The sequence below is a fragment of the Lates calcarifer genome, linkage group LG2 (genome assembly GCF_001640805.2).
Source record: "Lates calcarifer isolate ASB-BC8 linkage group LG2, TLL_Latcal_v3, whole genome shotgun sequence".
NCBI classification, from domain to species: Eukaryota; Metazoa; Chordata; class Actinopteri; family Centropomidae; genus Lates; species Lates calcarifer.
In genome coordinates this window covers 2138999-2166533 of record NC_066834.1, presented here as the reverse complement: position 1 = coordinate 2166533, position 27535 = coordinate 2138999, and the positions used below count along the sequence as shown (strand labels likewise).

At 42.3% G+C, this 27535-nt stretch overlaps 1 protein-coding gene across 2 annotated transcripts; it reads left to right on the top strand.

The window, feature by feature from the left end:
- rras2 (RAS related 2) lies at positions 1 to 25745 on the top strand. Of its 2 annotated transcripts, none has more exons than XM_018685000.2 (6): positions 1 to 449; positions 19126 to 19213; positions 19439 to 19541; positions 21322 to 21430; positions 23074 to 23192; positions 23659 to 25745. In XM_018685000.2, exons 1-6 carry the CDS (start codon positions 348 to 350, stop codon positions 23744 to 23746), a joined length of 609 nt encoding a protein of 202 aa, XP_018540516.1. In that variant the 5' UTR covers positions 1 to 347; the 3' UTR covers positions 23747 to 25745. The 2 variants fall into 2 exon arrangements, with proteins under 2 accessions (XP_018540516.1, XP_050929681.1); XM_051073724.1 differs by lacking the exon at positions 1 to 449 and adding an exon at positions 14660 to 14681.
- Positions 25746 to 27535: the final 1790 nt, after the last annotated feature.

Here is a 27535-nt window from a genome sequence, read left to right as displayed (position 1 = left end):
AGCGCCAGACTTTAGTACTGGCCTGACTGATTACTCCTACTATCGGATCCACATCTTGAACATCGCAGTGTTGTCGAGGAGGCTGAAACACGGTCAGGCGTATGGACAGGCGCCCGTAGCTCTCCGGTTATCCCCGTCTTATCTGTCTATCCGTGCACAAAACGGACTACAGCGACCGAGTCCATTTCTGCCTCCCTGTCTGGGCTCTCTCTTTTTTTTTTTTACTGCGCTCCGGTGTCTCCACTGCAGGGCCTCTTCAGTTAACAGGAGAAAAAAAGTGGGTGTTTGCTGCTCACTGGTGTTTCGGCAGCGGCGACGGCGGCGGCGAGCGCAGCGAAGAGTCCTCGATGGCTGGCTGGAAGGACGGCTCGGTGCAGGAGAAGTATCGGCTGGTTGTGGTCGGAGGCGGCGGTGTCGGGAAATCAGCCCTGACTATCCAGTTTATTCAGGTCAGTAGTCGCTCACCCTTCCCGGCCGTTGCTTTGATTTCCCTGCTTATGTTACCGAAAACACGGCGAAAAGAGAGGGAGGGAGAGAGAGAGGGGAGGCCAGACACGGGAACCCCGTGAGCGGATACCGGGGTCTGTTTTCTTCTCCACTACTTTGCCGAGGCCTACAACTATTTACCGAGGGGTCGCTGGGAGATGGTAGGGTGAGGTGGGGAGGGTTATTTCGTGAATTCAGCGGGGGAAGGACGGCTGTCACTGTAACACGATGTTTTCCGAGAGATCCACTTCCACTTTGCAGTTTGTAGCCGCCAGTCAAAAGAGAAAGGAAAGTGGGTCTACCGAGCTCCCGGGTTGTCCTATTTTATTAACTTGGTATGCAGAGTAAAGCAGCAGATTTAGAGTCTATGCTAAGTTGTTACCACTCTGGGATTTAGGCTGTAATTGCCCACCAAGCCAGAAAACTAAGGCTCAGAGTAGAGGAGGGTAAAAGCCAGAGAACGGTGTGAAGAAAAGTTGCACAAAAATCACATTAGTCCCTGTAAGAATGTCAGTGGAGCACTGATACTCTTCTCAGAGAGAGAAATAAGTCCATTCAGCCTCCAAACTGCTTCAAATCTCATTAGAAATATGTGAACTAGACAGAGAAAATCCGTTAGGGTTGAATGACTGTAAAATAAGCAGCAGCAGCACAAAATGTCCATTGAAAGATGATTAACTTTTGTGCTCAGATGCAGATTCCCACCGAGGTGAGCTGCTGGTTAACCTAATTCAAAGCACCTCCAGTAAATGAAGGCAAACAGCATGTTAATATACATATTCTTAGAAATGAAGTTTTTAATCTCCACCCCCGCTGAAAGATAATTCATGGGTTTTATAGCTGCCCACACTCGAAAACTCATCTGTGTCACATATAAGAGGCATGTAAACAGTTTACCTCCCTCTATCCCTGGGTGCATTCCAGCAGGCTGCAGACACAGCCTGCCTCGCTTTGACCTTCCCGGCTTTCATAATAGTCACTTAGGAGAGGAGCCCACACACACACACACACACCACACACACACACACACACACTCTGTACGAAAGAGATGACAAACTTTGCCCTTTGCCTTGTGTGCCCCCCCCCCCTCCACATGTCAGTGTGTGTTACTGATGCTGGCTCTGGCTTCCAGGAGACCAGACTGCAGGCAGCTGCATGTCTCCACACTGTCAGACAATAGTGGGCTGGCACACGTTTCAGAGTGGGGGGTGAAAAGCTTTTGAGTGTGTGTGTGTGTGTGTGTGTGTGTGTGTGTGTGTGTGTGTGTGTGTGTTTGGGGGGGGGGGTCTAATGAGGGTTCAAAAAGCTCATTAACTGCATACCAACTAAAAAGGGATCAAATAGCTGTGGCACAGATTTTTGCTGCAGCCTACTGACCCTACTGACCTGAAGGAGGGGAGCATTTACAGCTCAACATGACACACACACAGACGACATTACACTTGATTTAAGTCTCTAATTTGTAATGTAAAACGACAGCATGCTGTCGCTGATAATATCAGAATTATCTAAAAAAAAAAAATGTCAGCGTTTGTAGATAGAAGATTGTACTTGATATCTGCTTTGAAAGTAGATCTCACAAAGATTGTCTTATCATTACATTAAGGTGGATTTACATGCTCACAGAGATTTAGAATTAAAGCTGCAGCTTCCACTAAGTCGTGTCTCCTGCCAGAATAACGGACAGCCGTATCAATCAAAAGCTCATTCTTGAATTACAGAAAGTGTATTATTTCTGCGAGGTGAGTGAGTTCAGCGCTACCTGCTGCACCTTCGTAGAAGATATTATCAAACTGTCTGTATCGTGGTCTTGCCATGAATTTAATCAGGGAAGTAAACAGTATAGAATGTCATTTTTTCTGTATAGTTTGGGGATTTTTGCTTGGACGTGCACTTTGTGTGTATTTTGTATTCAGTGCGGCCCACAGTTAATTTCCTCTCACGCCTTTCTCGCTGCTGGCTAGCATATTGTATCTGGTGCTGAGAAAGTGAAAGAGATTGAGATGTTGACTGCAGGAAGGGAGAACCTGCATCCTCTTCAGAAGTTTCTAGAAGTCGCCTGCCAGGGGAAAAGACCTAACAGCTGGTTGTGAAGTCCAGGCTTTCCCTAGAACTTTGTCGAGTGTTGTGAGGTTTGAGGGGGGTGGGGTGGTGACGGGAGGGGGGTCTGACTCAGCCTGGGTGGGTTAATGGTCATGGACCATGTGGAATTTGGCCCTTTGGCAAAGGAAGTCCCTCTGCTGCTGCTTTTAGGACCTCCTAGCTTTGTATGGAAAAACATGACCTGCTTCCTGAATCACTGGAACTACTTGTGTGTGTGTGTGTGTGTGTGTGTGTGTGTGTGTGTGTGTGTGTGTGTGTGTGTGTTCGTAGTTATCTTGACAGCGTATTAATTAGATTCAGTGTTGAATGTTTTGCCCAAAATATAAAGTACTTTTCACCATGACTTTTTGCAGTATGACAGTATTACTGTTATTACACATGCTTATTATAGTTACTGCAGTTTAGACAAGGTTCCGCATTAGTGCTAACACAAGTGTCAAGTCTCTTTGTAGCATAAAAACCTCTCTTTGAAATCTTGGTTGATTCTCAGTTTAGCATTTTTACTACTGCTTTTCCATTTGCTCCCATTTCTCGTGGATATGATTTCCCAAAGAAAGATTTAATGTTGTGCACCAGACTGCTGCTGAGACAATTTATCATCATTTGATATCCTGTCATCAAGTAGGTGAGTAGTTACTATCATAAAGAAAATAGGCCAGTAAAAATAGGCTGCTGAAGGTAGTTTTGCAGTCTGCCTCTAGTGTAATACAGGAGAGGTGCCCCTACAGTTTGAATATCCAGTAGGGTCTTTAAGTGACACCATGTGTTACTAGTTTTTGTGTGTAGGAATGTGTGTGTGTGTGTGTGTGTGTTAGAGGTGTCAGTGGGTGACCATGACACATTATTGTCATTTGAAAATGTTTTGGTGCTGATATCAATACGTTTTTTTAAATACCATCTTCTAATGAATAGAAACATCCACAAAAATTTAATGTCTTAAACTTGCCTTAACACAAGCAGCTGTGCAAAAAGCTTTGCTTTCAGAAAAAGTAATAAAGAGTTTTATGAATCATTTGATGATGATGTTGTGTACTGTTTTTGATATCTGTGGGTACATTTCATTCATTTCTCTAAAGTACTGAGGTTTGATACCCAGTGCTAATCTTCAGGGTGCTGAGCAGAGTCTAAGACAAAAACAGACCACTGTGCTGAAGCAGGATTTTGGGGAGTCAGAGGATAAAAGGTGATATGGCTCCTGCCACTCTGTCCCTCAGAGCTGCTGGCCGCCCTGATGCCAAGCAGTTGACTCAAGCTGAAATAGCATTGGGATGACATAACATTGAGTCATCTGACAAAAGTTGTTTAATGTGACGTCTGTTAGAGAGGAAGCGTCCCAAGTAAGGGAAAACATGACTCACGCTGGCCACGTGAAGACTGCGTGTGGGGTGGCGTGTGTGCGTGTGTGTGTGTGTGTGTGTGTCATTTTTTGTTTTTATCTCAGAAATAATGACATATCAAAAAACATGTCTGATTTCCTCAGAGTAACCAAAGAAGCTGGTGGAATGACTCGGCTGTATAATGAGATGTTGTGTGATCTGATTGCTGGCTGAAGAGCGTGGTGTTGCTTGCTCACATGTTTGCTAATATTAGTCCGGTGGCAGCCGTTGGCGCTGAAGAATCACACACGAGAGCAAAAACATCCTGACTGATCAAGTCCAGACAGATTAGTGGAGGATTTTTGTAGACCTCAGCTGGATTTACAGCTAAAGAGCACAAGTGACCTCTCTCTGTCTCTCTTACACTCCTACTCCTGCTCCACATATCTCACATATTTTCTAACATGACTTTGATTACTTAGATGGAGGGGCAGTTAGGAGGAATGTTGCCATAGGTAGCAATTCAATAGAATAAACATGGATGATAAGGGCAGCCCTCCTTGGGCATGTGGAGGCAAGGTATGGTAATGATAGTAGAGCGGGAGCTGAGTGCGGTGGGTGCCGTCTCATCTGCATTTCTCAGAAGCAGCCACAGGTGGTTAGACAAAGTGTTTGCAGCGACACTTTTGTGCATGTGTGTTTGAGACTTTGTTAAATGTAGCACTGCGCGGGGCATACTCTCAGCCCATTTTTGGATGCAGGCTGTTTTGTAACTTTCTGTCTGGCTCAGTGATATGTCACATGCCATACTGCTGAGTGCAAACGATTCCACTTACTTTCTAAGTGGCGTTTCTTCATCTCCTTTAAGGGAGTTTGTGTCTTTTCTTTGTAGCGGAAGACTGAACGCTGTGACAGCAAGCTCTTTCTCAGTGAAGGGTTTACAGCTGTGGCAGGTGCGTGTGTGTGTGTGTGCGTGTGTGTGTGTGTGCGTGACTTTGAGGGCAGGTGATGAGAGAACATTGTTTATTTAGCTCTGTAGGATGGTCACCTGTTGATTTCTCACAGAGTACAACCACAATGAGTGCAGATAGGCAATTCATTGGTTTTCACAACAGGACTTTAAACCATGAAGTTAAAAAAAACTCAAGGCACATGTAAATTTATAAACAACAAATATGATATTTAAAGATACAGTGCTTTGTTGCCTAGAGAAAAAAACTCTTCAAAGTGCGTGCAGTGACTATCACACAAAACTGTAATTGCAAAAAACAATTCCTGTAGACCTGCTGTTTTTGTGAATGGTTTCACAGTCACTTTGCTTGTGAATCATCCATCCGGTCGACAGTAGCACTACAATTCAAGAAAACTGCTTGTGTTTAGCATGCGTCTATAAAGAGCATGGAGCGTGTATATCATGGCTGAAAAGCAAATTACTCCTCATTCGATAAAAGGTAGTTCTCATTCTGATCTTTTCAAGGTTCAGTGTACTGCTGCTAAGACTGGTCACAGTCTTTTTACACAAAATCCTGTGTGAGAGATCAATGCCACGTTCCACCTGCTGGGACTGTGATTTTATAGGATTTTTCTTTATTAAAAATGAATGGAGCAGCTTACACAGTGTATAGACTGAGTTTAAGAGGGTTGGAACTCACTGTCAGCATGTTTAGAAGAGTTGTAGTTGATCATTCTAAAGTAACTTATTATTTACTCTATTTGATGTGAAAGAAACGTTTGTTCTTTTTCTTATACCAGGCCCCTGGGCTGTGAGCAGGGTCAGATAACTCTGCACTGACGTGTTAAAATCGACCCAAAATGCAACTTCATCCTGCGTCCCCTGTGCTGTTTTGAAAGGGCTACAACTCTGCTGTGATTAGAAAACATCACCAACCAGGCTTTAACTGAACATTTTGTATTCTCTGCTTCAGCTCCTCTTCCTCTGTGCGCACCTTCCTCTTTTTCGTACGTCACTTAATTATATGTCTCAGCTTGTCTGACCTCAGTGAACATCAAACTCTAACCACATATAGTCTCTCATAAGTGTAATTCTAAATACAGTTTTGTGTGACCAGGTATGAATTCAGCCGGCCTTGTGGTTTGTGTCTGTCTAGCACCAAGGCAACAGAATTTGTAATATTACATAACTCTACACAAGATTATTTTTCCTTTGTTGGTGGTGACTGTACGGTCAGGTTTCTGAAGAGTGTGAAAGTTGGCGTATTATGAACATTGCAGCACCAAGGGCCACTAGAGAGGCTTTACATGTTTTAGTCTTGTTTAAATAGATGGATAAATACAGCCCGGTTGCTGAGGTAATTTACTTGAATCTGGAAAAATCCCATGCAGCATTGCATAGGAATGTTCATGCAAAAGGGAGTTCGGGATCTGTAAAGACACTCCCACCCATCTGGGAAAGCTCAAGAGACGAGAAGGTCATCCCTTTCACTCTGAGCTAATGAGAAAGTAATGACTATCCTGGGAGGAAGACCACTCTTAATCAGCAATAGCTAAACATACAGTGAAGACATTAGTACGATACGAGGCACGATCGGATTATTGTATATTTTTGTGGTCGATTCCTTTCTGATTGTGTGTGTTGTACCTGTGTTTTAGTCTGTTAGTATAGGGGATCCATTGTCAATTAGAAGAACTAGCAGGAGTATATTTACTGTTAAACAAATGGCCTGTACTTCCTCATTCTGCATACTTCTTCTGTGTTTTGGTGATTGTGTTTATGATAATTGAGTTTTGCTCCTGTCGCTTCATCATTTCTAACATAGTGTTTTTGAGGAGAAACATTACAAAACCATTTCCTCCTTTAGTGAAAGAAGAGCTTTGATGTTATCTGGCAAGGTGCAAACGCATGATGCCCTCAACTCATAATGCCTCAGATTATCAGAATATATGCATCTATCCCATCATCTCATCTCCTCACACCCTCATTCATGTGTGGCCTTGAATGCAACAGTAAGAGGGGCTCTGTGCGAGAACTGTTGCATGTTGAAGTGAACCTATCATCATTTGTAAAGCTTACATGAATATACTGCATCTTTCAAGGCAATGAGAGAGAAAAGTCATTGTGGGCTGTGTGGTGTCAGAAGCTCTGAAAAACACATCGCTGTCGTGTTTTCTGAAGCATCCTCTCTGCTGTGTAAAGTGAAGTTGTTAGCTGGAGGCGAAGGTGTGATCCAGAATGTTGCCCACCAGACTTTACAGATCTGAGATCAGATGATACTTTCAGCCACTCCTATCTCTCTCTCTGCAACAGCCACAAGCAGGAATAATATTGTAGCATGTACACACAAGTCAGTGAGTAAGAAACTACAGAAAGAGAGTTTTATGTTTATAAACTCTGAAGAAAACCTAAATCTGATTAATAATCTGCAGTTGAGGACAAAAAGCAGAAGTGTAGGTGCCACTTAGAGACTGACTGTTGGTCATGGAATGACTGAATAAATTACTTCCTGTGTACAAGAATGATTTATTCATATATAAGCTGTTCTTAATGCTGCAGACATTAACAGAATAATCTTTGCATTTTGAAGATCGCTCCAAGCATCAAAAACTGTCAAGTACTGAAAGCTGAATGTCCGATCATATGTTTAATCTTCTTTACTTATTTGTTGCTCTAATAGCTTCTGATCTGAATTCAAATGTTTTAGACTGTATTTAATGTAGAAAGCTGCTTGTGTTCAGACGACATTCACACCTGAGAACTTTGACGTCTTTTACAGATAAATAAAAAAATGTGTTCATGTTTCCTAAAGTAATGTGTTGTTCTGGTATCTGCACCATAACTCTGATATTGTAATTGTGTTCATGACCCATAGGTTCAGCCTGTGAAATGGTTATTAAACCAGAACATCAGTAGGATGGAGACATGTAAAAGCATTCATTCATAATGTTATTTGCCTGTAGCTAGGACTGTAGCTAACACCATTAGCAAGAATCAAAGTCTATAAGGATTGTGAAGGATAATACTGGGGCCATGTAAAAAGAAAAAAGAGACAGTGTTATGTTTCAGTGGAAGAAAAATGCAATGTTTGTCGTTCAGCTACCTGTTTGGAGACACTTTGTGCTTTGTCTCAAATTTCACCTAAAAGCTGCATTTCCTCCATATACATTTATATTGTTTACATAGAAAACAGTGGGGGTCCTGCAGGTAGCCTATTGGTCCAGCACAGTCACCACCAGCAAGGACAACAGTCGGATGATCTGTGTGTTTCTGTCCTCATAGATGCTTTTAATCTTAATGACATGGCCAGTTTTAGGCGATCAGGTGGCCACGGCAAAAAGCTTGAATGTGATGTTTTTTCCTGTGTGATTGTGTGATTGTATTTCTGTTCTTATTTTATGTATTTTGAGATTGTGTTGGTGGTAGTTTAAAGTGGCTTACTAATTTTTTATGTTGGTGGTAGAAGGAAAATATTAGAAATTATTTTATAGATGATCTTTATGGTTCAATTAATATATTTTTTAATCTAGAGAGAAAAAAGAAGGATTCAGTTGCTGTTTTCTGGAAACAACCTTTCATATATTCACCTGCGATATCCCCACTTATTTTCCGGTCACTGCCCCTCAGATAGTCAGACAGACAGAGAGGGCAGTGGGTTCCTCTGTGTTGTTTTTGGCTATTGTTCTGTGTTCACACATCTGTCTGTTTCAGAATAACTGGCCACAGTATCAGGTCTCACATCTCAGAGTCATATAACAACTCTGGTGATGGGAAAGTCACATGCTGCTTATTTTAGCAGCCCATTCCCCCTTCTAACATTCAGAGTTCCAAATTTACGTACACCTTTTTGTTTGACAAGCCTATATTTAATCAGCATACTACTGATGCTAGAGTTGATTGTATGTAGTGTATAGCACCGCCCTCTGTAGTGTGGCACATTTAGAGGAGATATTTGTCCTGCAACTTAGCTGATAGAACACAATGAATGGTTCTTTTTATATGTCTGTGCTTGTTGCTGATGCCGAGCCCCGAGCTGCCTGCCAGGCAGCTGGTGGACATTTGGCACGTCTCATGCAGACAGTGTCCAGAGGCCTGCGGGGCACCTGCTGTCCATCAGGGGGAGGTGAGGCATGGAATGAGACAACCCCGCAACAGGTGACAGTACAGCACGACTCACTGTCCAAATGTGCTGATGACAATGGCCAAGTGTGACTTGTGTCCTCAAGAAATGAGCCTGAGTCTCCCACTGATATAATAACAGTCCACAATCAAAAAGGCTCCTGAGCAAGCGTCAGGTACACGTGTAGATACACTTAGGAATATTAGAGTTAGGCTGAGTCAGTGACACAGCCATTCAGTGACTGTTGTACTGATCTAACACAGGCAGCAACTGCATGTGACTCTGTGTCCTCAGCACCAGTTGGCGTCGGCAAACCTGAATTTTAAATTGGCACACACCAGTGCACACCAAGTCAACAGCTGCCTAAAAAGTGTGTTTGGTATGTCGAACCAAAACATTGTCTCTCACTGCCAGGCCTCTCTGGATGCTAGTTAAAGCATGCAGAGCTCAGACCCCCCCCCCCCACACACACACACACACAAAGACATTTACCTTGATGACAAGATGGATAGTTATTTTAGATTTTAAGACTTTACAAGTCTCCACTGGACAGGACAGCGTTTTCTTGGAACTTGGTGACGTAGTGACTATACTCGCAAGGCTAGTTGGTAACAAGCTAACAAGCTGGGAACGCACAAGCTTTTCTCTGTATGATGCTGTGCTGTTATTGACGGGATGATGAGACCAGGCCTCAACACATCAGTCCACTGAGTTGAGACCAAAGGTCACAGCATATGATTCACATCCAATCGTTTGTTCAAGTTTTTCTTGTAATTTTTCACCCATCTGTATTTGTTGATCTTACAAAAAATGATCTGTAACATGGACAATTGTTGATTATGATCATTCTGTGCCAATATAAAAGGGCTTGATGTGGGCGGGCCAGGAAGGAAAAGCCATCAGAGAGAGAAGATGTTTCCATTAGGTCTTATTTATGAGGAGGTGCCCGCTAAAGTAATAGCATTTCTGCAGCCCGTGTTGTAGGACTGCTAGCCTAAAAGCACACAACAGTAATGGTGCTGTGTGTCTGACATGATGCCAGTGAGTGGCCCCATTTCCTTTGACATATCACCCTATGCTAAGAATTATAGTCTGCAGCAGAGTACACTGGTGCAGAAACACACACTCAGCAGTTGTGCCAGAGCAAAGAGAGGAGACTGGGGGGAGAAGATGAATACGTCTCTGCAGGTGCTGCACAGTTCATTCTTTTTAGAGGTGTTTGTGGAAGAAGTTGGACATTTTAAAGTAGGTAGCAGTAGAAGTATTTGTTATGGAGTAATATGTCAGTTGTGTACTTGGTTAGAACTGATTAATCTTCTGTAATCTTAATTTGCAGACCGAGCCTTTTGATCGTCTCACTGCTCTTTATTTTCCAGTGGCGATCAGCATCCCATTATTCAGTTGGTCATACGGTTTTCCAGAAAACCATAGACTGTAGACTGTGAGCCACACTCTGCCGAGTGACTTTGTATGGGTTTTTGAAAGTCACAGTAGTTTCTCTGTCCACACAGCCACTGCAGCAGCTGGTGTCCTCTCACTGAGCCGTCACAGTAATGCTTTGTTGATGTGAGCATGTGCAGTACTACAGAGGAGGAAGAACTGAATAAAACCTAGAATGACACAAAAACATAAGCAAACACTGCACTGCACTGAGATGATGGGTCAGAGCAGGGCTTGGCTCTCAACATATCACAATATACCTCATGTTCTATATGTTAAGAGGGTGATGATCTTTCTGGGTCAGCTTCAGAAACTGCAGGTATCCCTGTTTGTCCTTTACTGTATCTGCTTTATATTCATGTCTTCACTCCCTACATTACTCACTGTCAGCGCCTTGCTTCATTTACTCTGTTCTCTACAGTTATTCCACTGAAATTGTGTCGATTTCGATGCAGCGTCACATGGGCCCAAGGTTTTCCCACCTCCACAAAAGCAGGCATTGATGAAGACTCACCAGAGCAAAATGCAGTCAGGGGGATTCGCCATGTCTTTTTAGAGAGTAACTCTTATCAAAATAAGTCTTTATTTCCCGTCTCTCCCAGCAAAACAAGGAAGGGCCGCAGAGAAAACGGCATTGATAACCCATCAATGGCAGGGCTTAGAGCAGGTTTAATGCAGGGAGGGGGAACATTAGTGATGTCACATGATCAGCTAGAACAATAAGGGTCGGTTCACACAGTTCTCCGTCTTTGTGTCGTTGTGTTTAATCAGTTTGTTGGCTTCTAAAGTATTTACACTGGTCTCCACTTAGAATCCAACAAAATGTACTTATGAAATGAAGATAAAGAAATAGTTTGTAGTGACCACTATAGAGCAAACAGGCGGCTTTGGGCCCAGTGATCTGGTGGAAAAAAAGGCCCTTTAAATGGCACCTCTTTGATTCTGCGCCTTTGAGCCGCTTCAAAAGTGTTCAGAGTCCAGCACACATTGATATTTAGCAGGGCGATTGAAGTCTTAATGCCAGAGAGGTTAGAGGAGAGCAGGGGGGTGACTGCGCCAGGAGTTGGCCTACTTGGTGGGGACATTTATCCTCTCCTTTATTCTCTGCATGAGTGCTAGCCCTAACTTTAGAGCCCTGAGCCGGGCCATGCAGCACATACTCTATGTTACTTGATTTTATTGTAAAACACCAGAATGTGCAGCGTAATTACAATAGATCCATGTACCATTTAATTCTACTTGTTTAATGCCAACGTGAATATAGATATAAATACATTAAAAATAGATTTATCAAACTGACTGAACTCTGTATGTCAGCGATCAGTAAAATCATAACCAAATAAAACGAGGGTGAGTTGTCTAAAGATGATCACAAAACAAAGGAAACAAAGGAAACAGAACGCACGTAAGCTGAGTACATGTTAAAATGAGAAGAAGAATCAGCCAGAGGTGAGGAGGCAGAGGAGGCGGCAGTAGCTAATGCAGTTGTATAAAATGTAACCCATATAAATATGTATATTTATTTATAATAAAAAGTGAATTATCCTTAAAGAGTTTCACCGCTCTGTCGGCATTTAAGGACAGGGCAATGATTAAGGGGACAGGCTATTGATCTGTTGCGCATTAGGAGGAGGAGAGCTTGTAGGAATGATGTGCATGGGTTCATTTAATTCGGCATCAAGCCAAGGTTCAATGCTACACCCAGACTGCATTCTCTAACTGTAAACATTCAATGAAAGTGCTGTTACTGTGGATGTTGAGCATGCAGCATGATCATTAAGCCTTAGAGCAGTGGTTGGAGAGTTTTGAAAATGACGATCAAAACTTTTCTGTTATTTCCAAGTGTCTCTCTGCAGCAGCGTGTTCTGTCTTAAAGCTTTCCCAGCTTCAGCAGAATGCTCCCCAGTGGCCCTTTAAGGGCAGTGGACACATTGTGTGCTCTCTTTCTCTCCATGTGTATTAGGTATTGAATAAGTGACCTTTCTGGTTTGTATGAGCTCATGGGAAAAGTGGGTGTTTCCACAGGAAGTTAATGCCTTTCCCTCCCCCTCTTTTTCTCTTGCTCTCCCTCTCCTTGTAGCCTACACTCTCCCTCCCCCTCAAACCTTTCATTCTGTCTTATTTTTTTCCACTATTTCTCACTTCAAGCACTCTTAACTACTCAACAAAAACAATGCTCCTCACACAGATTCCTGTGTCACTGCTAAATCCTGTGAAGCACGAGAAGAAAGGCGATGATGGAGGTGGACAGACAGTGTAAAGATGTAAAGGAACTGGTCCTCACTTCCATCTGTTTAACATTAAACCCTCACGGTGGTTATTTGATTACCGACAGCTGCTCAGAGTCCAGCCCCAGAGGTTCTGCAGAGGTTAAACCTGCGCGGGTTTGAGGACAGGAAGTGATACACAGATGCCTCAAGTGAAATTTTTCTTCTCTTAGATCGATGCATGTTTCACTGCTTTGGTGTTTAATGCTTAGGTAATCAAGAAAAGTTTAACCTAGACCCTGATTGCAGTAGATTTCAGTGGACTGAGATTTACCCTGAAAGGTTCCGAATATAAAGGCACAAAAAAGACTGTTTTATAAAATGTCGTTTACATTAATGTGTTGCTAGTGGCAACATCGATTTTAGGAGACAAAATTGGAATTCTTCTGAAGAAACCCTTGAAAGGCCAGAGCAGCGTGAATATTTATGCCGTTCTACATTTTTGATGTATTTATACGCTTGTACAATTTATGAGCCGGCCTTGTCGTGTCATGATCACATCAGGAATGGATCATCACAATCTGTCACATTCTGCTGCTGTCTAGCTGAGGGTGCAACTTGGCAGGCTCCACACTGTCTGGCATGGAGTTTGTGTCCTTAATTGAAATTGCTGCACTTGGCTCTGGCCCGCTGAGCAAGTCTTACAAATGGCACGTTTCACCTGTCAACTGGAGGGCAACCACCACCTGGCTGGGATGACCACTCCTATCCAGCGTCTTGGTGCTGATGTCTCAGTCTGTGAAGCAGTTTGTATTGCTCTGTCAGCAGAACCAAGAGCGAGGATGTCTTTGGTTGAAGCTTGAGCCGAACACTCACTGTAAGAGAATCTTCTGACCATTGAAGATCTGTTTCCTCTTAGTAAATGATAATCTTATTAGATTTTTTTCCTCCAGTGCGAGGTTGAAGACTTGACTCTTGACACCTTCTCGGATACCTGCCAAATTGGATGAAGCATTTGATACAGTTGGCACGTGTCTTGTAGAGTGGGAGAGTTGCCCGTTGAATCTTAGACGCCATCAAAAGCCAGTGAGAATTTCACAGTCAAAGCACACAAACAGTAGACCTGAGAACCTGCAGGAGACCGTTGTTGCTCACCCTCAGTTTATTTAGCAAAACGAATGAAACCACACTCATTTTTACACGCACTCCACCCACTTCACATCCACCCAGTTATTTTGTGTATATGCTCAGACATAAGACAAGTGAAAATGCTTGTTATGTTCGAGGTTCTCCCACAATTCCATATGAGAAAATCTCTCGCTGTATGTTTCAGCTTCAGAGGAAAATGTGTTGAGGCTGTGGCTGTGTCGGGGCGGGGAGCGAGGAGGTCGGGGAATATTTAAAATCTGCAGATGCTGACAGAAATTTCCCCTAGAATAACAGGATTTAATGGCATTCAGTCTACATTTTTCTTTAATTAAAGAATAACTACGGCTGATGATTTTCAAGTCAAGGTCTGTGAATTCTCATTGGGCATTGGGCCTCGTACAGAAGGTAATTAACTCCTAACTATGCTGATGACTATTTGTTTTAGCTCAGCATTCCCTCTCATTATGACAGTGTGGTAGGCAGACAGACACACCATTTCCCCTCATTTGTGTAGGTAGAGCGTGTTTTTGTTAATTACCTGAGGTGTGTGTGTGTGTGTTTGAAAATCTCAGTTTTATCTGCGTCGGTGCTGAATCTGTGGTTTTGTGCTCTAGTGTAGTTAATGATGCTCTATCGGTTAACAGTCAAAAGAGGCGTCTCTAACCAAACAAGTAGGATAACTGACAGAGATGGAAAAGGATCTATATTTAGTGTTAGTGAGGCTGTTTGTGTGGAGAGGAAGTGGGTGCACAGTGCAAGCATGATGTTGATTACACGCCTACACATATCACCCATTCTTGCTTTCCTTGAGGCTCGCAACCAGCATAGAGAGACAGGATTTATTGCTTTGTGTCTCGACTGAGGAGCTGTCGCCTCAAAAGAAACCTGAGCAGTTGCTTGAAATAAATGTATGTATGTATTCAAATTATGAAACTCTAGTGAGGCGGTTTTGAAAACATAGACACTTACACTTGATTTGATGTTATCTTTGTGGTTCAGTCTGCAAAGATTTGTTCAGCTCTGGTGATCTTTAAATGTATCACTGATGGTAAAGTTTAAAGTATTTGTCAGATAGTTTGACCCACAGGATGTTTTTATCAACAACCAACAACTTTATAATGGTTCAGTTATTTAACCTGTTTTTCATTTATCCAGTTCCTGCTTTTCAGATGTGGTGATTTGCTGCGTATTCCATCACTGTAAAGTGAATTTGTTTGGGTAGCAGGCTGCTGTTCAGACAAAATAATCAGTCTGATGACATCAGCTCAAACTCTGAGAATATTTCCTTTGTTATTTCCAATGATAATAAATGATTAACTGATTCATCTATAATAATCAAGACAGTGTTCGATAAAAGAGAAAGTCATTATTTGCAGCCCCAGTTTCTTGGCTCTGTCTCTGTTTCTTCTTTGTGTGGTAATTTCAGCCCGGCACAGAAAGCTGTGCTGCAGCTGAGAATCACCCACCGTCCGTGTATTCATGGTGAAAACAGGCCTCTAATGTTTTCCTGGTGTGAGCGTGCATGTGCTCCGGGTGTGTGTGTGTGTGTGTGGGTGGGTGGAGGGCTGGGATGTATAGCTGGAATGCTGGAGGGGAACTGAGTGACAGGTTTGGACTTTGGTAGGTAGGCAGGGTGGGGGAACATGCTGCCTGTGACATCACCACCACCCGAGGGCTCAGCCCGGGCCTGCTGCCTGCTGCAGAGGTGGAGTTTCCTTCCTGCAGAACTGACCGGGGCTGAGTGCTGCCTGACCCACCTTGCCACCAGCATCTAAACTGTACTGTACTGTGGCCTGGTTCTGCAGGCTGTTGGATTTCACTCTCATTTCGTTCTTGCTGTGTTTTTTAATGATCCGTCCGTTGCTTTAACACCTCTGTGCTCATTTTTTATATATGTTAACTTGAGGCACCTCGGTTCGATAATCCACTTTAAATAAACTTAAACCTTACTAGTGTTGAACAGAGGTGAAAATCCAAGGATGTTAATAATCCTGGTTTTACAGCTCACAAATACACACACCCACAAGGGTGGTCATGTCAGCACAGGCCTAATGATTGCCGAAGCAAAAGCGTTGAGTTGTTCTTGGCTTTTTTAGCATCATTCCTCGCTCCATGCAGAGGACGAGTTGTTGTACAGCAGGTTGACTCTGTTTAAATAGTCATTTTCCTCAGCTTTGTGAAGTTGCTGCAGAACACTTGTGTTGTAAATGCCTCAGTAACTTGTGCTGCAGTCAGATATTTCATCTGAATGGAGGGCACTTAGCAGTGAATGTTTTAAGAGCACACAGCATCTGTGTGTGTGTGTGTGTGTGTTTGTACTGTCCAAACTCACAAACTAAGATCTGAGCTGTGGACCTTACTGTGGCTGTCAGCTGTCTCCTCATGACAGCTGTCAAATGTTTTCATGGAAATCTGTCTTGGAATTCGTCTGCCTCCTCAGCATGTACCTGTGAAATAGTCTGGCAGATAACACTTCACACACTGATGTCACAGCCTGTCCAACTTCAAACAGATCAGATATCATCTGAAATATGAAGATGAACATGTCAACTTGGGCTTTGAGAAGTTTTCATGGGCAGGTTTTTTGCCATTTTGTAGACTAAATATTGACAAATAAATTAATTGCAGCCCTTAAATGCATTTTAATACTTAGAAGAGTTTGGACATGTTTTTTCCCCATTTTTGTTCATTTAACAGCCAAACGTCTCAAACACTGCAGTACAAGCATTTAATCCTAACTTCTGGGACAGTTTCTGACGCTTGACACACTTTGGTCAGTGGTCAGAGAGTACTGAGGTTTGATACCCAGCCCTAGTTGCAGGTGGTTAGATGTGGTGGTAACCTGTGGGTGCTGCTGCTCGGCTCATACAGGCTGATTCATTCTGTTCCAGGACCCTGTTACATCTGATGAAGTCATGGACCAATATAAGGATTTATAGGTCATATTACTGGACATGACTCAGTCTGGCTTATGTCACATAGTTATCGGTAGTCCTCCTGAGTCATGTTGCACCCCCCCCACCTAGCCCGCCGCTCTATGGCTGCCCAGCTGAAGCCCTGCCAGGCCGAACTACAGCCCCTGTTAGTGCTGGCCCTGGTGCTGCTGGCACTGCAAAACAGCCTCATCTATCACGGGGGTAGGGGGGTGGGGGTGGGGGGGCAGCTCTGGGAGAGTCAGCTCGGCCAGAACAGAGTGCAGCAGCTACGCTTACCCATGCTGGTGGAGGGAGGGGAGGAATAGCTGGAGGAGTGCAGCGCTCAATGCGGCTGCCTGAGGTTGACAGAATAGGAATAAGAGGTTGACGGGAAGCCAGGGTCACGTGCTGAAGCTATGGCTGGGAGAGTGGTGGTGGTGGTGGTGGGAGGGACAAGAAACACAAGCAGCTTTTTTCCCTCCCTCTCCCTCTCTCTCTCTCTCTCTCCCTTTCTCTTTCTCTTTCTGTCTCTGTCTGTTCGTCTGAGGCTCCACTGACAGTGCAGTGCAGTGAAGCACGTTCTAGGATACACAGTAATACTGATGAATTATTGAACAGTGGCAAGTGGATGTGACACAGGCCGGCATACTCGCATGCTGCAGAACGACAGGAGACTGAGAGCCAGAGATAACCTGCATCTCCTGCAACAGCAGAGAGCTGCAGGTGGCACAAAGAAATCTGTATGCAGAGGATGGAGGAGAAAACAATTACAGTTATAGACATCCACATATCTGAAGTAGAGCTTGACTTACAGCGGATGTTTGAGGCCATTACTGATCTGATGATGATATTTAGGCAGGTAACACAAACACTTTAATTAATGCCATAAATTTGGTTATTTGGATCAAGATATACTGTGTCCAGAGCAGGAATATTTTACCAGTCAGTGCCTTCTGCTAGACTGTGTAATGGTAATAGAGCTGCAATGATTAGTCACTTATTCGATTAGCTGATCGACACAAAATGGCTTCTTTAATAATGTTCAAAAATCCCAAACTTGTGCAGGTTCCACCTTCTTGAATGTGAGAATTTAATATTTGTTGTCGTCATATGTGATTGTAATGAGTAGTTATTATTTACAGCCAAAATAGCCATGTTGGTCAAAAACACTGGTCATGCAGTTGCATCAGTTGGGTTCTAATTAAGGAAGTGATTCACCTGCTTCTTTTTTAGATCTGTATCCGCCATCTATAAATTACTCAAACATGACAGGGAGTGTAGCCCTCTCTTCTTTCCTTCAGCTGCCAAATAACAGCAAATAAACACAGTACACAGGCTGTGTCACTGTGTGAAACAACACACATTGTTCACACACACACACACACAAACAACATGACTGTAAAAGTTTAATTTGGCTTGTTGTTTCCAACGACAGGGAATCTTGTCTGTATTTCATGTTCCCGTGATCACTCTCTGTGTTTTAGGGTGTTGGTTTTGACATTCCCCGAGCACTCCCCTCAGCTGTCACCACTTAACTAGTCCCCAAGGAAAGCGAGAACTACAAAACATGGGAAAAATTTAAAAAATGCATGATTCCTCCTCCTCCCTATCCCCTGGCCCCACCCTTCCAGTTTAGGTTACTAGGAGACCAGATATTGGCCCGAGAGTGAAAGAATCAAAGCCTTCAGGAGTGAGCGCCGCGACTGTAGCAACTGAGGAAACGTCTCATAAATGTGTTATTAGCATGAAAACCAGCCTGCTGTCCAAACTTAAGACGTGGTTGTTGTGTGAGGGAATATTTACTTGACACTTTTTGTGCAGGTGTCTGCAGGCAGCGTGTTTACCTCCTGTCTGCAGGAGAGTTGTAAAGGTAGAGGTCAGTAAGGCTGTCTGTGCTGTTTGAACCAAAAACACAGGAACAGAGCAGCTGTTTGTTCTGACATCCATCCATTTTCAAGTCAGCTGATTTTAGTCATTAGCTGTGTCTCAAATCCATAGTTCATACTCACTCTAAAGAGGATGTACGCTGTTCACACTGGAAAACTAAAGGACGTTCAGCAGCAAGACTAAAATGATTTTTGAGGGTGCTGCTGTTGTGATTGACACTATTCTGCTACCGTGCAGCGCACAAAGAAAATGGAAAAGCTGCTCACTGCTGCAAAACAGCTCGAGGAACGCCTCAGAAAACAGAAAATCCCAACAACAACAAAATGTTACTGTTGCAGTTTGATTGGACTTTGCGTGGCGCACATATCGCTTCATTTCCTGTTAGCATAAAACAAAGAGTGTTTGTTTCTTGTATAGTCACCGCAAAGATCAGTGCATTGTGAATACTGTATGCAGTTAATACATAATTAGGACACAGCTTGTGTCTCAGCCTGACATAATTACAGAGCCCAGACATACTCACAGTTTCTTCTCTCTCTCTCGTCTGCAGTCGTACTTTGTCACTGACTATGACCCCACAATTGAAGACTCCTATACCAAGCAGTGCGTGATTGACGAAAGGGCGGCCAGGCTTGACAGTAAGTGCACTTTGCTGAACAAACACAACCAGAGTAAATACACACACACACACAGACACACATGTAGGCCATTTTTATGTGTCTGTTGCATTATATTGTACTCGAAGAACGTGATTACACAAGTCTGTTTTGCTGCAAGTTATTCTTTGTTTGTCTGTGTGTGCACGTTTGTTTCAATGTGTGTGTGTGTGTGTGTGTGTGTGTGTGTGTGTACACGCTCTCTAGTCCTCGACACGGCTGGACAGGAAGAGTTTGGAGCCATGAGAGAACAATACATGAGGACAGGGGAGGGCTTCCTGCTCGTCTTCTCAGTCACTGACAGAGGAAGGTGAGTGACAGTCGTCATGTGCAAACCCACCGCTACACACTCACTCTGCCTTTCTCTCTTTCTGTCTGTTAGCACATCTCTGTTTACTGTTCACAAATACACACTCTCTCTCTCTCTCTCTCTCTCTCTCTCTCTCTGTGTTTCTGTCTCTCTGTCTCCTCCTCTGCCCCTCACTCAACTAAAACCATAAATCCTCCGCTGACACTCTCACTTGTCGCTGCTTGTACTTCCGGATCCTCTTGTTGTTGTTCTTTTTGTCATTTTCTTTTGTTCTCAACACTTCCTCCCTCATTCTGTTCTCTTGCATTCACTTATTTGTGCACCTTAGCTTTCTATTTAAAGCCCATGTGCTATTGAAACAGTAGTATGTGGGCTAGTACAGACATATTGTAAGTGTAGAACTTAAGGGGCTGAACAAGAATTTTATAGCATGGGCTTTATTTCACTATATATAGGCACAAACAGCCTTTAACCTATTAAATACTGCAGATCTGCTGATGAGTCAAACTCATGCCATACAGTCAGACACTTCAAACTCTAGTGGAGCTCTCCCAAAGATACCAGATATGTTAGTTTTAAATTTAATTAAAATTAAATTTTAAGGACATGTGTATGAAACTTTACACTAAATATCTGGAACATTTCCATATGATGTGTAGGCAAAATAATGTTTAAAACAGCGTTGAGTTCAAGTGTCTCTCTCTCTCTCTCTTTGTGAACATCATCCATAAAGAAGTGGAACAAGCCAGTGTGCAATATATGATGCTGTCAGATGGTCTGAAATTTATTTAAAGCTGAAATCTTAAATATATAAACTGCAGTCCTTAAGATTTCGGTCCTGTTTGATTTGGCGACACCCATGGTAACCGTGGTAACAGCAGGTGTGGTTTAATGCCACAGCAAACACTACTCTAGCGTCTACTTTGTCAGAAACACAACAAAGGAGCAACTGGCCTCAGTTTACAGCACAGTGAGATAAAATTGTGCTGGATTGCATGTATTGTCTTCAAGTGAATCCCTCTGTATAGATTAATGTAAATACATTGAATGGGTATAACAGAACATTAATAGTATGAAAAATGGGGTCTGAGTTAATGAAAATGTTGAGGATTATAACTTTCAGGGGAAATAAAAGGAGAAAAGTGAAAAGTGAAGGAAAAGTAAACCATGTAAAGTATCAGGGCTTAAGTCACCTTCAAGATATTTTTCACGTTACACTGTATTGTATTCTTCTTGTAGTCTGTCACACCCCATCCTCCCCGTCTTTGTGTCCCTGCCCAGCAGTGCAGTGAGCTGCATTCCCCAGCCCCACCACAGCCCCCTCCCAATGTTTATGTTGTAAACAGTCTTTCCTTCCTCCATTTATATTAGTCAAGTCCTTCCAGATTTACTATGTGCTCACCAAGCTGTCTCTGGGCCTGTGGCTGGAATGCTGTCCTGGGCTTGTGGTCTCATTCTGCCTCTTTTTTTTCTCCGACAAGATTGACATTTTTTTTATTTACTATTTGGTTGAAAAAATACACATGGCATTTATGTTACACTGGGACAACGGACAGGGCAGTGCGCTGAGCACAGCCTCAGAGAAACACATTTTATGTTTCTGTAATAGTGAGGCTGACTTTTTCCTCTTTGCTGACACGTTCAGCCCTTCAGTCTGATCCACAGTGCTGAAGACCCCAACTTCTGGGTGGTGGCTGTGTTTTTGCTTGGAGGTCCAACACATTATATTTTTAGATGAATGTATGCATCCACACATAACACCATGTCGTATCTTTTACAGCTTTGAAGAAATCTACAAATTCCAAAGACAAATTCTCCGAGTCAAAGACAGAGATGAATTTCCCATGATCCTCGTAGGAAACAAAGCAGATCTGGAACTACAGAGACAAGTAAGTCCAACAGATTGCAGATATCTGAACCCACTGACTGACATTCATATACCCAGAGAGATAATATCAACCAGTCTGGAGGATTTGCATTTGCATACTTGAAAGTGGAAGCAAGCGCTGCAGCTGCAGCTAGCTGCTACGATACGACAGGATGTGAGTGAAAGAATAAAAGAGAGAGTGTAGAAATCGTGGTTCAGGAGGGGAGGATGGATGGAGAGAAAAGGGAGTGTGATGAAATGATGATTTTTCTGGCTGTTGGTATGCAGTCGCTCATCACTTCCTCCAGTGAATCCACACCACCCCCTTATGGTGAAAAGGAACCTCACAGGCTCATACAGCTGATTATTATCAATGGTTTTTATCCACTGGAATCAGTTCTTAGCGTTCAAACCCCATATGACTCAATCCTGTGATGACTCATCTCCTTTTTCTACATTTTCCATGAGACTGTCGATGCTAAGGACATTACACTGGACACCATTAGTGAAGGATAAGAGAAAGACACCTGAATAGTTTTTACCCCATGTTAATATTCACCAAACCTGGCAGAGCAACATGTCGACCAGCCTTTTCAAATGTCTCTATTTGACATTTTTCGTTATCTTTTGTTAGCGTCCGCAGCCTAGCTTTGGACCTGATTCTTATTTGCATCATTTCAGTCCCAGATTATATTCACAGCTGTGTCAGTGAGAGGGTGGAGGCAGGTTTTCAAACCAGATGTCCCAGGTGCATTCTTCAGACTAATTTAAGTGTGTACTAAGTTTACACTTGAGAAATTATAAAATAAAATGTGATTAAGGATGTTGCATGTAAAAAAAAAAACACTGTATTCTTGGTGTTGATGAACAGTATTGTCCAACACTGCACCATGTACTGAAATGAAGGAGCTCTGCCTCTCTGTGAAGGCTCATGGGAAAGCCTGGTCAGAGGACACTGTCTGAACAGATGGACAGAAATTAAAATGAGAGAAGAAGCAGTGGCTGGAAATTTTAATGTAAATATAAATATTTGTTGTGCCACGTGTGAATATATTTTGGTGCTGAAAGTTTTTCAGTGTTATTAAGGGTCACTTTCACTTGGATGTGTGCATACTGAATTCTGCATATTAAATCATATGCACTGATGGTATGTAGCATTTACTTATTTCTACCTCTGCATTACAGTAAATATAGTATTACAGATTTGTTTATCTTTTAGTTTAAATATATCAATGTTTGAATATCAAGGATAATTTATTTTTGACTGATAATAACCAGAGAAGTGCAAACTGGGTTTAACAAAAGAGATCCTAAGATCATGACAGTTCTGCAAATATTAACTGTCCATAGACGATGTAAGATCAATCGTAAAATGAATTATCTATGCACATCAGGAGCCCCAGCTCCAGCCGCTGTCACCTGTTGTGAATATGACTTTTTTCTTTGTTTATATGGTCACCTAAGTTACAGCAGGAAGCTTTAAATGAAAGGATGTAACGTGTACAGTCGTTTCTCTGCAGGTGTTACATTCAAGATGAGTGTGTGCACAACACAACAGCTTATTCTGTCTCACAAACTTTTCCTAACTCAGAACATGATGTGTCATAGGCCTCGGTTGATATTCGAGCTTCCGCCCACATTATTCTCTTCTTCCTTTTGCCTCAGGTAACCCAGGAAGAGGGCCAGCAGCTGGCCAGACAACTGAAGGTCACATACATGGAGGCTTCAGCCAAAATCCGTATGAACGTAGACCAAGCTTTCCACGAGCTGGTTAGAGTAATCAGGTAGGTGGTTTAAAAAGACAACATTCACAGACCGTCCTCATGTGGGTCTGACTCAGATTAGTGGTTTTTCAAAGCTACAGTGTCTGAGAAGATGAACAATCAGGCACTCACATGATCACTGTGATGAGTGTAGAATACAGTGAAACTTTTGTACATGATGCTCATGTTGCTGTAACATTTTAACACAGTCACCGACCATGAATCACAGTGCTCCTGGTTCATGTCTTTTGTTCTCTTTTTGCTCTTATCTCTCTACTGTCAGCTACCAAAAATAATATTTTTTAAAAATCCTCTAAATCGTGTTTGAACCGGTGAGAAGAGCTCAGACAGAGACCTCAGAGAGAACTGAGCTGAAATCTGGTTGAAAACTCTTTTTTTCAGTTTCTTTAAAAAAAAGAAAACGAACGATGGCAAAAGTCCACAGCCCAGCGTGTCCTCATAGTTTTTGCTCTCTCTCAACTCCCAGGAAATTCCAAGAACAGGAATGTCCACCGTCGCCAGAACCTACAAGAAAAGAGAAAGACAAGAGCGGCTGCCATTGTGTGATCGTCTGAGTCGGCCTTATCACTGTAACTCATGCAGCTACTCTCTACCACCCCACCCACTCTGCCTGACATCACATCCTCAGTGGATGACTGACCGCTGCCTTCTCCACGTGCATGACTTCAGACAGCCTTTTCTGAGATACTCTGACCAGGAACTGCTGTCCCCAGGACATCACAATGGACAACTGACAATGCCAAATTTTAACACCACTCTACCTTCAGCCGTAATCTAATTCACATGAGAGAGTCCCAACACTAAACATTGCCTTCTAAATCAGCCTGACAAATTAATGTTTTGTACTCTGAAGGACTTCTCTTGCCTTGTAGTGACATTTGTACTTGCTACCGAGATTGAATGAAAATTATATATCCAGAATGTTAATGACTTTCTTTAGTTTCCGGTGTCTGACCAGAGCAGAGAGATTATCTTATGAAGCTTTGTGTATGTTGTGCCATATCCATCCTTATTCCCATGTGCTAATCTGCTACTGTACATAAGTGACATTTGTTGTGATTTTCGAAGTGTATTTCTAATGACCTATTAAATCACCACAGTACAGTGTGTGAGGTTGAGTTTGGTTTTACATATATGAAAGTGAATATATAAGTATGTATATAAATATAATACCTAGACAGCCCTTAAAGCTACAATGATAGAACTTTCTGGCATTCTGCAGTGGATTCTTTACTTTGTCTGTGGTATCTGCTTGCATCTCAGTTGCCAAATATGGAGTGTCTACTGTATCTGATTTTCTTTTTAAGTCTTATAGATTGAAGGGTTCTTGTCCTACACCATCTCCTCAGTGTAACGAAAGAAGCAACTTTGTCTCTCTTCTGGAAGGTGGCGGTTCAGTCAAAATTGGACATGGTTTGTTGTTTCAGATTCCTACGAAGCAAAAGAGAGAGACAAAATTATTGGTAGCACATTGTGTAGCTTTGAAAACTAACATGATTTCAGATTAAAACACTGAACACTGTACGCTCTATATCAACTTCTGACAAGACGAGTATTGTTAACAGATCCGTTCATTGCAAACCAAGAAGCTTTCAGAGCTCAGTTTAGTTCAGATCATTCCGATGTAATGCATCCTTTCTGTCGAACAAATAGTCTACAATATAGATCACATAACTGTTCTATCATTCCAGTAACACAGTGGCAATGTGTTTGTTCTGTGTCCTTGAATTATTCTGTTACACAACTTTTTACCCCCCTAATGGTCTGCCAGTTGGAAAACCAGGACAAGTGGAAGCACTGAGATGCACATCATAAAAAACAACCCGTCTCCAATGGGACATGAACTCACCGGACCTGTCACCTGTGGAGCTATCGTCACCACAGACACAAAATACTGTTCTGCCTTCCCTTTCCACCTCTGTACTTCTGTTCGGGCATATAAAATGAAGTACTGCAGTTTGTTTTCATATCATCATCTTGTAATATAAACAACAAGAATATCAGATGATGGAAGTAATGGACTTGATTAAATGTTTCTACTCTACTTTTATACATTATTTTCTTATCAAACTAGTTGACAAGTATTTTTATATGTTTATAAGTGAATACATGTTCACAGCACAGCTGTGTATATATGTAAAGAGGAATATTTAATTCTCTTATTTTAAACTGAAGATGACTGTTGGCCCAAATTTGCAAAATTGGATTTTTCACCCAGATGTGACCAAAAAATGTTTTTTTCTTATCGTGGCTTAGTAATGGAATATTAATATTTATCTTGGGGTGTTCGCCACAGCTCAGAGTGTAAAATGCCAGGTCAGGTGGGGGACAGTTTTAGAAATGATTCTGGTCTTTACATAGGAGCTTTAAACCACACAAATGAAATATTCTAATCACTGAGATTTGAAATACCCACTTCCCATCTCATTGCAAATCCTAGTGTACATCCAAATCATACTGTTTCTTTGTTTTCTTTTCTTTTTCTTCCATATCAGTGTCTTTTGCCCTGTGTCTAGCTTTTGGTGCTAAAATAAAATCTGTCATTGAGCCAGATGGGGTAGAGGATCTTTCTTTTAGATTCAGAAAGCAGCACAGGCCTGAATCTTAGATGCTGAGCTGTGAGTCAGTGCAATTTAATGCCGCAGTCGACATGTGATGGACAGGATTCAAGAAATCCATGCGCTGTCCTATCATTATTCACAGAGAGACTCCCCTGGTATATCCTCAGTATGACCACTCATACCTCAGGAAAGAATTGAAAGAAGGAATTTCTGGAATATGAGATTTTTGTACAGTATATATAATCCTGGTTTAAGTTGAACATAAACTATGTTGTTCTCTGGGTTCAGTTTATTGTTTTTTGATCTGGGACCACGTTTATTGGAATTTTTGAATTCCCAAGAGACTTTTGTCCTGATGTTGAATTTTGCTGCTACAGCATAAAACCCACTGAGTTGGAGAAATGCTGTCTACCTTTTGAGAGATAAAGTAATAGGATATTTTCCTCTGCTAATTGCATTCAAACACATGTCTAGTCCAGACTTTCAAACTACCAGCCTGCAGTCCTCTCTCTGCCTGTTCTGCATTTGAACCTTTGATCACAAACCTAGATATAGAAAATGTATTTATGGTCTGAACATTACTGGCAGATTCTGGTTCAGTCATCCTCTTGGTTTCCCCAGGAGTGACACAGTTTGATAAATGCTGAAATAATATCAGAATACGTAATAAAACCCCCAAATATCCATTTGCATCATGTGTGCACTGTATAACATCTGCTCAGTGTTGCTTTGAGTGCAAGACAAAAAGCACTTTCCTCAATGAGGAGATTTTGACGTCTTTTTTTGACACAATTCTCAAGTTCACAAGTCTCAAGTGGACGGCTAAGAATAAAACCTCAGCTTGCATCAGCACTCAGCTTCCTCAGGGCACGTTGACACACAATGAACCCAAACAATCAGCTGTCTAAAGGTGAATCTTACAACATGTACACACGTCTCACCACAAGGGGGTTGTTTTGACTAAATAAAGGTCATCAAATGTTTGAGCCAGTGGGGTAAAGCTACAGAAGAAGATGGAGGCGTGTGAGAGATTTAAAGAACATGCAGCAGGAGTTTTAGTGTTTGACCATCATGAACAACACATTCTTTCATTTGGTGTTTTGATAGTGATTTTGTGACGGAGGGCGCTGACTAACACCTCAGTCCAGTCTGCAGCAACATTTACATCATCTTCATCCTCATTGAAAACCATTTATAGTAAATCCTGATGAATTTATTGTTTATTTCAGGTGAATGTCTGAAACATTGTTCAGTAAACACATCACGAAGGACATCATCCCTCTGACTAATGCCTCTGTTATCCCTTACAATATGTGCAGTCTGGGCAGTCATTCTACGTGTGAAAACAGGGCTTCTCTGTATGTTCCTGTTTTTTTCTGACAGAATAGTCCATTCCTCTCCGGAGCTGTGGAATGCTTTGAGACGTCTGTGATTGATGTTGCATGAAGAAACTGTTTTATTTTGCTGAACGTGTGCATTTGGACTTTTATACATTCATTTTCTACTTTTCTTTTGATTACACTGCACTGCAGGGGTTGGAGACACTTTGTGAATTCGGGCCTCGTCTGTCTTTCAGAAAGATATAGTGTGGTACCAGTGAGAGGATGAATGGATCCATCTGTGTCTGCAGGGCACGCAGCATTTTAGCTAGCCCTTGCATGTGCTGTAATATATCCAGCTGTATCAGTAAACACTGCACAATGCTAGTGCTAATGCTAATGTTAGGGACATTCCCATTGCGCTCAGCGTTATCAGCATTTCTTTAAGATTTGTACCATTTTA